Source organism: Eublepharis macularius, chromosome 1, assembly GCF_028583425.1.
Source record: "Eublepharis macularius isolate TG4126 chromosome 1, MPM_Emac_v1.0, whole genome shotgun sequence".
Lineage (NCBI taxonomy): Eukaryota > Metazoa > Chordata > Lepidosauria > Squamata > Eublepharidae > Eublepharis > Eublepharis macularius.
In genome coordinates this window covers 4,562,608-4,575,808 of record NC_072790.1, presented here as the reverse complement: position 1 = coordinate 4,575,808, position 13,201 = coordinate 4,562,608, and the positions used below count along the sequence as shown (strand labels likewise).

The 13,201-nt window shown below is 46.2% G+C and overlaps 1 protein-coding gene across 2 annotated transcripts in view; it reads left to right on the top strand.

Moving 5' to 3' along the window:
• LOC129327751 (uncharacterized) overlaps positions 1–13,201 on the top strand; it is a 41,565-nt gene that overhangs the window by 20,232 nt on the left and 8,132 nt on the right. The window contains exons 6-7 of one of the 2 annotated variants that reach the window (XM_054976512.1): positions 8,059–8,126; positions 10,583–10,625. The exons of the other annotated variant lie outside the window; for it this stretch is intronic. Of the exons in view, the coding sequence (XP_054832487.1) occupies positions 8,059–8,126; positions 10,583–10,625 (111 nt within the window). The remainder of the gene's footprint in view (positions 1–8,058; positions 8,127–10,582; positions 10,626–13,201) is intronic. 2 annotated transcript variants of the gene reach the window in all.

Below are 13,201 nucleotides of genomic sequence, written 5' to 3'. Positions count from 1 at the left end.
AAACGGCAAGTAAAAGAAACAGGCGGAAGCCTGTAAACAAGCGAATCCCTTCTGTTCTACAAGCGTTTGTGAAGGAGAGGTTGATCTGAAGAAGACTCGCTCTTCCCCTTCGTGGAGTTCCAGAATTTTGTTGGCGCCCCCCCCCAAAATGGCAGCAAAGAAGCAAAGTCCCGCTCTCGGTAAGTCAATCTCGGCCACCTTGCAGAAAGGGGAGTCGCTCGAAGAATTGGTGCGCAGGGCGGTGGTGGAAGCTATAAAACCCTTTGTTGACAAGCTGAACGAAACTGATCAAAGGGTGGGCTTAATTGAAAGCGAGGTGAAAACCATTAAGGTAGCAGCGGGGGGGGCAGAAAAGTCTGCTCTGGAAAGTGCGTCACTTGTGAAGGCTACAAAAAAGGAGTTGAAGTTGGTGGAGAACCAACTGATCGGGCTACAAGTGGAACGAACGCAGACAATTTTGCGTCTCCAAAACGTGAAAGAGGAGGAAAATGAGGATCTGTGGGATTTGGTCTCGGAACTACTGGCGACACCCGCGAGGACGACTAAAGAAGAGGTTAAAAGCGCCATTTTGGAGGTCCGTCGGGCTTCTTCAAAATATGCAACAAAGCGACAGTTGCCTCGTGAGATCATTATTGACTTTTCAACTAAAAAGATTCGGGACACCATCCTATATAACTCATACAATGCGGATTTGGACTTTATGGGTTTGAAAGTCAAGATTTTGAAGGACGTTCCATTTCTAGTCCGGAAACGGCGTTTTAAATATAAAAAGTTTGCAGCTCTTCTGAGGGACCATGGAATAAAGTACAAATGGTTATTCCCGGAAGGAATATGGTTCAGATATAAAGATCAGGCCTATAAGATATTATCAGAAGATCAACTAAAGGATTTTGAGAATAAAAACCCAGAATTCTGCTGCACCAAGAACGAAGAAAAGGAGGAGCCGGAGGGGGGGGGGGAAGAGGAGAGCATTGCAACAGCAGTTGCACAGAGAGAATTGCGTCCGGGACCCAGAAGGGGGAGGAAAGTTTAATCAGAATTTGAAATGTTTATTCTCTGTATGATTAACCACTCCATCATTATTCTATGGAGCTATTTTTGTATTATGACAGTATGAAGGGAAACATTGAAGTGTAGTGTTTAGTGTTTGTAGTTCATTCCCCCCCCTTTTTCTTTTTCCACTCCCCTTTGTCCCTTCCCTCTTCCCTTTCCTTGTGATAGTCTGGTGTAGTGTTTTGTAGTTATGAAAAATAAAAAAAATTTATATAAAAAAAAAAAAACGAAAAGAGTCTCCCCAGCCGTCTATCAGGTAGCTATCCAGAGAAAGACAGGAGGCACTTGGCTAAAATACTTTCACGCCTCTCAATTAAAAGAATGGAAAGGGAAGCCGCTGCAAACCGCCCCTCCTGTGTATGACCCTGGGGGAGCCGCCGCCAGCCCGGCCCCCCTCTGCCCAGTGATTCGCCAAACGTCCCTTCACCCTGGGCCAGAGATACCCTGCGTCCCCTTAGACCAGACCTTTGTAGCCTTAGTATAAAAGAAACAGTAGAATATGTAGATATAGGTGTGAATGTCAAGAGTTTTTCCAATTCTATTCTTTAACTTCATTAGGCGGGCCCCACAGTTGGGACCCTTGGGGAAGACACGGCAACCAAAGCCAAATAGGACCACCACCAAGAGTGATTCTTAATTGGAATTCAGAGCCGCATGTTCGGAAAAAAATTGCACAGGCAAAAGAGATTTGCTGTGTGAAAGTGTTTGGAGAGGCTTTAGCCCAAGAGTGAATGCATTTCCAATATTGGAGACACACCAATAAAGGTGATCTCTGTATTTGAAAACATTTCACCCGCCGTGCTGGTGAAGATCCCGCATCTACGTAGATTCGGGGTCTCACCTGCTTGACCCACGCTTTCGCATGATGGTCGGCTTTGGCTTTGAGGGCCGTGCCTCCCCTGGAAAAGGATCCCCAAATAGCCCAACACCCCTCTTTTACTAATGTTCATGTTCGTCATGGTGAGTTGCTATACGGCGCCACCAGCCAGTACGCTTTAGTGCAAAGGTAAAAGACCCGCCAGTATTTTGTAAATATGTTACCTCTGGAATGTGTTATTGAGGTGCGTTAGCTACGCACAAGGGGCAGCGTGCCTCATTTACATAGCCAGAATCCCCCGCGCCAAGATGACCCCCGAATAACCCAGACCCAGTGGCGCCGGCAGATCTCGGCCGCCTCCGCCGCTTCTCGATAAACGCTGCCGAGCACCCTCGGCTCCACTTCGGCCCTTTCCGCCAGCAGCCGCCCGCCCCACGTAATCTTTTCCCTTGCCCGTACCGTACAAGGGAAAAGAAGGGGGGGAGACATATTGAAGTTATAATGAAGCCCTGCCAGGCCTTCCAAGTGAGGGCAACCTGAAAGTAACCCACGCCCGTGTGCTTTTGCTTTGTGTGTTTCTTTCTTTTAACATGAAATTGGGGCCTCCCGAGGGAGTCCCTCCAAAAATTGATCCTAGGAAAAAATATGGTCCGCCGAAATACATACAAGAGGTCCTGCAAAAAAGCAGAGGGAAAAAGGCAAAGCAAAAGCAAACCATCATAAAACATACCTTCAACCCTAACCACCCCTACTTAAAAATTATTTTAGAAAAATAGAACGAAGGTTTCCTTTAGCAGCAACCCTTATAGTTGCTGGAAACCGCTCTCTAGTTTTTTTCGTTTTGAAGCGGCAAGGCCAGGCCGAGCCGGACCGATAGCTCTCAGCCCGCAAAATAAAAATAGCCCGCCACCGAGCAAGGGGCACCTGAAGGCCACATAGTCTAGGCACCCAGGGACCCCTGGGGCGAGTTTGCATAATCCCGCCTGACGCACAGCCGACCCTTGCTCGACGTAAAGACGTTACCCTCTGAAATATACATGCTTTAGGAAGAAGCCCCCGCACAGGAGTTCCCCAGAGCAACAAGCTGGAAGGCTCGCTTAGTGCCCCTGGGACTTCTCGTTCGAACCCCGCTTAACAGACAGTGCTGGCGGAAATACACCCTCCCTTTTTCCCCACTTCACTTCATTCGTTTATTTTCGCTGCAATAAACTCAGGGAACCTGTACTTATATCCGCAGGTCTCCCCAGGATATTTTCGCCACAAAAAGAAAAAGAAGGCCAGGAGATGAGGCACCTGGCTACTCTGTGTTTGCTCGTGCTGGCAGGCACCCTAACAGAGGGACGCCCGTCCAAATTAATGCCCTACCCCCACTGGAGATGTGTCAATACCCTGGCAGGGAACGAAATGATGGTCTGCAAGGTTGTGCAGCAGAGCAATATGACCACCCCCACGGATCGCACTAACTTCCGCAGTTGCGAAGACCAGTGGATCCGACCCCCAGAGCTTGTTATTTTATGTGTAGGAGTAAAAACCATGTCCCAAGAATTAGTATGCTATTCAACTACCGATACGGTTTCACCACTTGCTCCAATTCCATGTATGTTTCTTCCCCGCATCAGGCCAGCCCCCACCGCAGTCCCAGTGGGCTCCCATGTTTTGAAAACTGACATTCGAGAGAGAGTTCTAGTCCGCCCGCAAATGTCTTTAAAAGAGATCCGCATAGACTTAGCTGAGCTAAATGTAACCCAGAGGCTGCCGCAGTGCGCTCCCTATCTGGAGGCCGGTAGCAAGGGTTGGAATGCATGGCTACAACTGTGGATCGATCCCTCCCCCTCTCTCTCGCATGCCAGACGAAGCATTGCCGACTGGACTGCTCCTGCAGCCGGAGGCTTAGCAATCATGGATTCGGTCAACATTGAGACTCTCGCTAATAAGTTTGCCCATGTCACGACCAGCATCTCCGACTTAGGTAAACCGGTGGTGCAGTCCCTAAATTCCATTGCGAATGGGCAACACGAGATCAGCTCCATTTTAGTTAACTGGGAGAGTCAAATTGAAAGAGATTTTTCTCTGCTGCTCAAAGGAACACAGTCTTTTGAACGCAACATGTCAATAGCCATGGCATGTATGCAAGCCCAACAATTAAATCAGGCTGTGGCCATGGGGCTAATTCGGCAACCCACGGATGGGCACTTGCCCCTGGAAATTAAAAGATTGATTATGCCCAAATTGTCACCCCTAGAACTGGAGCTTGAATCCTGGTGGTCTCTCGTAAATTCCTCATTCTCACCGACCACCCAGGAGCTTAAATTATTTTTATTAACGGCCAGTGCGCACGAGTCATTCCATGTGTATCCAGTCGTGCCTCTGGGACTCCAAGTCAGCGATACCGAAGTCCTCTACGCCCGCCACCCCGACCATTGGGCCCGCTTCACCCCGACCGGATGGCAGCTCGTCAGCCTCCAAGGGTGCCAGCATCAAGACCAGACCGGCTTCATTTGCCAGGACCAAGCCTTTGCACCTCATCACCCCTGTGTAGCCCCGCAAGTCGACGCCCTCAACGAGTGCTCTTTTGAGGTCGTCCGGGAGAACAGCTCCGCTGTGGTCTACATTGGGAAAGGATGTGCCTGCGTGCGAACGGCCTGCGATTTTGTGGTCCTGAATTCGTTCCAGCTGAAGCCCGTGATCCCGGGAGTCAATTGCTGCTTCTGCAACCTATCGTCGGTAGCAGCCTGCGACTTCACCTACACGGTACCGGTCTGGACCCAAGAAGAGATCCTGGTGGCACCCTCAATCTATCGCTATGTGAAGCCAGTCTCCCTCGGCATCGGTCTGGAGCTAATCCACGAGCTCCTGACCCACCCCCAGCTACATCGCACCCTCCAGAGCATCCAGAGGGACGGGGACACCACTGCTTTGGTTGTGTCCCACAACGGAAAGGAGATTTTGGATCTTGCCCAGCGGATTAAGACCACCGGTGAGCACTCGTGGTGGGAGACCCTCTTTGGCTGGAGCGCCACTGCCACTGGAATTTACAATTTGGCTTTACACCCGATCGTCGTTATTTTGGCCTTTCAAGTTTTGTTATGTGCCTCACTGCTGTATTTGGGCTGTTGAAGCCGCCGACAGCTCCAGCAACTCCAGCTGTCTTACCGCTTGGATCACTATAACCCCAACCTTCTTCTGCCTTAAGGGTTGTTCTTGGCACCCCGTTTTCAGCCCTTGTTTGTTTTATTGCTTGTGTTGTTATGATCATGTGTACGGATCCTGAACCAGCCCCATGGACGCTTTGCTGCCGGACACCGCTCCGAGGCCCTCTTGTGGACTAGGGGGGGACATATTTCTCCGCCTCCCAGCCCATGGCCAGCCTTCGAACCGCCAGCCACCTCCATGAGGACTAGAACTGTGTGCCCGAAGCCCTTCTTGCCGCCAGCCGACCCTGCTCTGCGGATTGACGTAGACAGCAAGGGGGGGTGGAAGTGTGTTTTGGAGCACATAGACTAAGCTTGCTTGTTATTGTAAATATGCAACCCAGTCCAGCAGCTGTACTGCGGACTGAGCCGTCTGTGATCTTTGTTGCTCTATTGTTCTATGAATTTCTTCCCATTGCTTCTTATGAATTTTACACCCATGAATTTAGCCCCGAACTAGTCCCTCCCTCTATCTATCGCAAGTGCGCCCATGATCTTCCCATGAACTGGGACCCTTTTATCACCCCCTATTAACTTTATCCCTATGAATTTGATTTTAACCTTATGGATTGCCTTTTTAACCTGACTCCCTCCGCCGAGGTAATTCTAGCCTATTTATCATTTTATGAATTGGGTTTTAGCCGGGACTTCTCCTGAGCAGTCTCTTTTAAAGGATATTTTATTTCTGATTTTAAGCTCTATGAATTTGTTTTTAATCTGGCCGCATGAGTTGGTCTTTTAATTGCGAAGTTTATTTTTCTGCCCCCAGGAGCCCTTCCGTCGCTCCCCCCCCTCATGAATTGTTTCCACGCACTTGCTTTTCTATGAAATTGGTTTTAACTTCCTGAATTATTGTTTTAATCCTATATATATATGTATTTATGGTTTTAATCACCCATGAATTGTTCTACCTGACTTGCACTTTCTTATATGAATTATTCCCTCGCCTATGAGCTTTGTTTTAATTTCCTATGAAGTAGCCTGCTTTTATTCTTGCATTCATAAATGTATCCATGAATTGCCCTTGCTTTTAATCTTATGATTATGAATTAATCCATGTATATGAATTGCTCCTGGTTTTTAATGCTTTTAACCCATCATGAATTCCGTATGAATTACCTTCATCCATGAATTGATCACTGTACACAAATATGAATTATTGCTATTTATATGCATGAATTGCTCATTGCTGCCTATATCACTATGAATTGCTATTACCTATGAATTTTTGCTATTTATTCTGACGATTGCACTTAGCACACCCCCTGGTGTGAACCCAGAGACCTGCAGCCCATTGGCTGATCTAAATTGCACTTATTCGGTTAGGTGGTTCTCCAAACTAAATTTTTGAGTGACGCCTCCTCCCCCTTCCCTTCCCACTCCTTCTTCGCTCGAAGCTCGACCACCGGACATTGCCAACCACCTCGCCTTTGAAGTCAAGTTCGGAGACCCGCGCGCCTGACGTCACGGGGTCTCCGAGGGGGGGAATTGTTGCCAAGTAGGCCCCCTCCCCTGCTTTAAGGCCTGCCATGAACTGTGCTAAAGTTACCTGCATTGCTGTTTCACTGCTACACCAAAGACTGCTTTGCACGTGCGTGTTCTGATACACGTGTCAGTTTCCTGTCTGCGTGTCAATTACCTTGCTGCTGCAATAGACTGTGTAGTTTACTGACTCCATGTTTGGATATCTGCACAAAGGACTCTCTTTCTGGGCAACCCTGCCCTGACCTGTATCTGGACTTCCCAGTGTGTGTTTGGACTGTGTTACAAGTGTGCCCCGTGCCTGCATTGCCATCTGCCACGGACCGTGCCTGTTCCCTGCTTTGGACTGTGTTTTAAAGTGTTGCTCCCCCTGCCTCCATGGAAGCCTGCCTCATATGGGCCCAAGCCGCTGCTAGCAGTCGGGCGCCAGCCGGGGAAACCTCCAGCGAGCCTGGCTAGGCGCTCCCTGGTCAGTTCCCGCCTGGAGCCTCCCGCGGGCCGGTCGCCGAGCTTGCCCTCGCTACCGGGCAGCCTGCTATCCAGCCCCAGCTATGCCCAGCCGGCATCCATGTTCTCAGGCCCCCAGAAGACCCAGGGAAGAAGACTGCTTTGAGAAGCCATTTCGGCGAAGCGGGCACACCACGTCCGCAGCGAGAGCCCCTCGCCCCGCTCTGCATATCTTAGGAGCCGCCCCGGAGAAGGAACTAAGTGCCGACCATCCCAAGCACTTAGAGAATGCATCTCAAAGAAACCTCCGCATTCCAGAGCTGATGACATCAGGACAAGCCCTGTCCGCTGGAACATCCTTTCAGCCCACTCGGATTTCCCCCTCCCTCTTTTGTCCCCTCTTCCTGAGGTGTCACTTATCACAATCTGATTACCAAAGTGGCCCATCCAAACCATTCAGTAACCCATTAGAACCTTTGTTTTAGACTGTGAGAACCACCAAGTACAGCACCAGCCCCAGGGTACGTTTTGGGGTATTTAAGCTGGTCTCCCAGACCACTCGGTGCTCAGGCCATTCCCTATCCAGACCTCCTTGCTGTCCGTCTGTGGTCCCAGTGCTGGCATTGGGCCACCCTCGCTGCTGTGTCTCTGCTTCGCTCCAGGATTGTGAGTATTTCCCTTATCATCGTTGGGAACCCGCTAATGCGAACGTCTCTGTATTTCCTACTCTGTATTTTCCTAGATCTTATGTGTTCCTTGTATGATTGTGCAAGTTAGGCTTATGCCACACTAAATACACGTGTTTGGAACTTATTCGTTGTCTGCCTCTTTTTCACTAGAGTGTCTGGGATCGGGACCTCCGTATACATAGGTTATGATCCGCGCTTAATATTAAGTTACAGACTGCTGCAGCTAATTCCCCATTATAATAAAAGAGCAGTTCTGGTAACAGACTTTGAGTCTGATCCACATTTATTGTCCACGTAATGCACAAGGATTTTAAAGTAATGAAAAGGTGACTGCTAAGTTTCAGATTATTGATATTTGCCTCCCATTATGTGATTGCAGGAAGTTTATTTAAAGATCACCTTTGAAGCATCTGGAAACTACTTGATTGTGAAGCTGTCTTTAGACAGGTAATGGATTCTTATCTAGAAATTAATAAACGATAGTTTTAATAAGCATTTATATATTGCATTTCAAGTTTTCTAAGATGTAAGAATCCCTAGAGGAATGTACAACCATGCAAGGTAGGCCAAGATTATTATTAGTGGTCAACGTCTTCCAATAATTACCAATTAATGATTAGTAAAATTAGTGATTTCTCTAGCAATTCTTGTAAATATCTCACTTCGCAGGGTTTCTAGGCCAATACACACAAATCTTTATTTTCTTTGTTACATCTGAATCCTGCCCTGATACCCACTGCCACCACGGAGCCTTTGAAGACGTTGCTTGCCAAGAGGGCCAGGGCTACCACTTACCCTGTATTGACTTGCCATCTAAGGCCCTGCCTTATGCCAAAGTCTCCTGTCATCACTGCATCGTCTGCACCCAGGCAAGGTATCAGCATCTCAAAAGGTCTGACAGGGTGTGGCTGGAGAGCAATCAACTTGCCCTCCCTCCTCTTGCCTGTTCTTAGCTAAGAGAAACTTTTTAAACTAGGAAAATAGATTTTGATGCAGTCTAAACCTCCAAAATAAAAAGCATTTGTCTATTCCCTCATTCAAACTCACCCCCCCTTCCCCAGCCAGCCATTGCTCCTCCCCAGCTCTTACAAAAGGTGTTGGATCTTAACATCTGAGCATGGAAAATCTTTGGAAACATTTTCTTTGCTTGTGGCAATTTGTCCTGTACAATTCTGGTATGAAACTGTATGAAATGGTGAAATGGATACGGTTGTTGCTAAATAAAGAAGAGTCCAGTAGCACCTTTAAGACTAACCAATTTTATTGTAGCATAAGCTTTCGAGAATCAAGTTCTCTTCATCAGATGCATGATCCGAACTGGTCAAATACAGAAGAGGAGGGGAGAGAGGGGAGAAAGAAGGGGACATATATCACAAGGGGACAGGATGCAATTAGCGGGGAGGCAACCCAAACATTCCTTTGCTAGTAAATGTAAACATCTCCTTTTGGTGTGGAGTCAGTTTGCCATGTTAGTTTGGAGCAGTGAAAGCATCCAATTACTATATAGTATAAGTCTTCGATAACCACAGCTCTCCCTGCCAGATGCATCTGACAAAGAGAACTGTGGTCCCCGAAAGCCCACACCAGGCATCACTGGGCTCCCCTAGACCACGCCTCTGTAAAGGAAATCTGTTACCTGTGATAACCATTCATAGTCTCTATTCAGTCCCAGCTTGACAGAGTCAAATTTGCATAGGAATTCCAATTCAGCAGCCTCCCATTGGATTTTGTTTTTGAAAGGTTTCTGTTGAACCACAGCGACCTTTAAGTCTTTGATGGAATGTCCTGGTAGATTGATTCTCGAAAGCTTATGCTACAATAAAATTGGTTAATCTTAAAGGTGCTACTGGACTCTTTTTGATTTTGCTACTACAGACTAACACGGCTAACTCCTCTGGTTGTTGCTAAAGAAGCAGTGCTTTTCTAAGGGGTTACCACATTAACTGGCAAGGAGCTCTGATTCTCCAAAGCTCATATCCTGGCAATCTAGTTGGTCTTTAAGGTGCAACTGGACACAAATCTTGCTCAGCTTGAAGCAATTACAGTCAGGGAGCACCTCTGTAGCAGCAGCAGCACAGGTCGGCAGCCACACTGGGTATCTAACAGCAGACCAAACTGTCCAAGAGATGCAAGAGGGCGACTAATGTGCCTAGCCCATCTGCAATGCTTGCACCCTGACTAAGAGCTAAAACACACGTTAAGAAATACCTAGGTTCAGCACGTGTTCTCTTACCTCAAGGTTTGCCGGGATCTGTAGGCGTCCTGGAAGCTTAAAGTTTAGCATTTACAGAGCAGCAGGGAGGGAAATACAGGTGCCTGTATTTCCCTTCCCCTTCCTGCTGCTCTGTAAATGCTAAACTTTAAGCTTCCAGGATGCCTACAGATCCAAGCAAACTTTGAGGTAAGAGAACAAGTTTAGCATTTACAGAGCAGCAGGGAGGGAAATACAGGCGCCTGTATTTCCCTCCCTGCTGCTCTGTAAATGCTAAACTTTAAGCTTCCAGGACGCCTACAGATCCCGGCAAACCTTGAGGTAAGAGAACACGTGCTGAACCTAGGTATTTCTTAACGTGTGTTTTGGCTCTAAGTTACTCTGGGGAGCTCATGGACTTCTCCTGAAGAGCATTTCCTTGATTTTGTCGCTGGAGCCTGATCTTCCTTGATGGCATGCTGGCACCTTTGGAAACCAAGCCTGGCCTAGTCCAGAAGCCAAATGCCAACTAGCTCATTGCCCTTTGGATACCTGTATACCCAGTTAGCTAGTGGATCTACTGAAGAGCCCACTTGCTTTATTACTGCAGTTATTTTGCATAAGCAGGCAAGACTAGTTTTAGGACTGGCAGTGAGACGTTCAGCAGGTTGACCCCTATCCAAATTACCCAGTTTCTTCCTTTGTTTTACAGCCCTGATGACCTTTTAATTTCTTCACCTGTGGCTGGGACAAATGTAAGTACATATCCATTGCTTTGCTCTTCTTCAGAGATTTGAACAAATAACGCTTGGGAAAGTAGAATATTTGCACAAAGCCACCTGGGGGTATAACTGTATCTAGCCTGGCAGATGCAATAGATGGTTCTTCAGCAAAGTGGTGCAGCTGTGGAGACCACCTTTAGAAGGATGCAACAGAGCCCTTTTTTTGAGGGATAATTATTCCCACAGGCACAGGCAGGGTAGATAAATAGGAAAATAAATGGTCCTTAGGGCATGGAAGCATCCAATTCCCACTTTCTGAGCCTGCCAGCAAAGGATCTATGCCTGATGCCTGCATGTATAATTATAGGACAGAGAAACCTAATATTTAAAAACCAATAAGATAATGAACAAAATGAATATCCTTTAATAAATACAGTGCCACAAAATAATCAACATGTAAACCACGCCTATTATCAGTTATAAAAGAGAAGATCAAATGCTTTGCAACGTCATCAGTGATCTAGTATATAAAATTTACACTGGGACTTAACTCTGGTCTTAAAAACAAATGAAAAACAAGTACAGGGATCTTACAGATACAACAAATCCTTTATACTCTCAAATGTGAATATTTTTTAGTACATGGTCCTTGTCCAGCCACTATTCTTCACTGGCTTATTTTCAATAACCTAAAAATATAAATATCAAGATGGGTTAGTCTGTCTGTATCTGAAGAAGTGAGCTGTAGCTCATGAAAGCTCATACCCTGCCACAAATTTTGTCAGTCTTATAGGTGCTACTGGATTCTTGCTCTTTTCTGCTTCTAAAAGTATAAAAGAATGTTTTTAAAAAATAACTGAATAAGAGATCTCAAGGAGTTAGCCATGTTAGTCTGTAGTTCCAAAATAGTTAAGAGTCCAGTGGCACCTTTAAGACTAACCAATTTTATTGTGGCATAAGCTTTCAAGAACTACAGCTCTCTTCGTCAAATGCATCTGACAGAGCTGTAGTTCTCGAAAGCTCATACTACAGTGACATCGGACTCTTTACTATTTTGAAAAAGAGATATTAATCAAGCTAAAGGTTTACTGTGGAATGAGAAATGCCAGATGTTCAAGCTGGATTCAGAAAAGGAAGATGCACCAGAGATCACATTGCAAATTTACAATGGCTAATGGAACATACCAGGGAATTTCAGAAGAAAATCAGCCTGTGTTTTATAGATTACAGCAAAGCTTTTGACTATGTGGATCATGAAAAACCATGGAGCATTTTAAAAGAAATAGGGGTGCCACAACATCTGATTGTTTTGATGCACAACCTGTACTCTGGACAAGAGGCTACTGTCAGGACAGAATATGAAGAAACAGAATGGTTTGGCAAGGGTGTCAGACAAGGATGCATATTATTCCCCTACCTGTTCAACCTCTATGCAGAGTATTTCATAAGGAAAGATGGATTAGATCTAGAAGAAGGTGGAGTGGAAATTGGTGGAAGGACTATTAACAATTTGAGATATACAAATGATACCACGTTACTGGCAGAAAATAGTGAAGACTTGATGAAGGTTAAAGGTGAAAGCACCAAGACAGGATTACAGCTGAACATCAAGAAGACAAAAGTAATGACTACTGAGGAATTACACAGTTTTAAAGCTGACAATGTGGAAATTGAAATTGTTCACATTTTTCTATTCCTTGGCTCAATCATCAATCAAAAGGGAGACTGCAATGAAGAAATCAGAAGAACATTGAGACTTGGAAGAGCAGATGTGAGGGAGCTAGAGAAGATCCTTAAAGATACTCTTTAGAGACCAAGATCAAGATAATCCAAACAATTGTATCGCCCATTACGATACATAATCCAAACAATGGTATTTCCCATTACTATGTATGGATGTGAAAGTTGGACAGTGAAGAAAGCTAACAGGAAGAAAATGGATTCATTTTAAATGTGGGGCTGGAGGAGAGTTTTGCGGATACCATGGACAGCCAAAAAGACAAATAAGTGGGTACTAGATCAAATCAAGCCTGAATTCTCCCTAGAAGCTAAAATGACAAAACTGAGGCTATTGTACTTTGGTCACATCATGAGAAAACAAGATTCTCTGGGAAAATCAATAATGTTAGGAAAAGTGGAAGGCAGTAGGAAAAGAGGAAGACCTAAAATGAGATGGCTGGACCCAATAAAAGAATCCCCGTCCTTCAGTTTGCAGGACCTGAGCAACTCTGTTAATGATATGTTGTTTTAGAGATCTTTCCTTCATAGGGTTGCCATAGGTCAGAGGCAACTTGACAGCATCTAACACACACACACAAAGGTTTACTAGTGACTTCCGGGTGAGACAGTTTTATGAGCTCCCTGCCATGACCTTCCTGGTTCCTTGGGAGCCGAGATATCGGACCCCCAAGCCCTCCCCCCGGATAGGTGAGGCAGGCTGAAACACGGCGGAAGAGCTTAGGGGGACTGGCAAGCCTCCTGAAGCCCAGATACCAGTTCCTGAAGTGGGGACCAAAGAAGGAGCCAACATGGCTACTTAACTGTTAACCAGGAGTCCAGCAGGCCAAAAGAAACTACAGCAATCAACCAGATTCTTAACAAGACAAGAA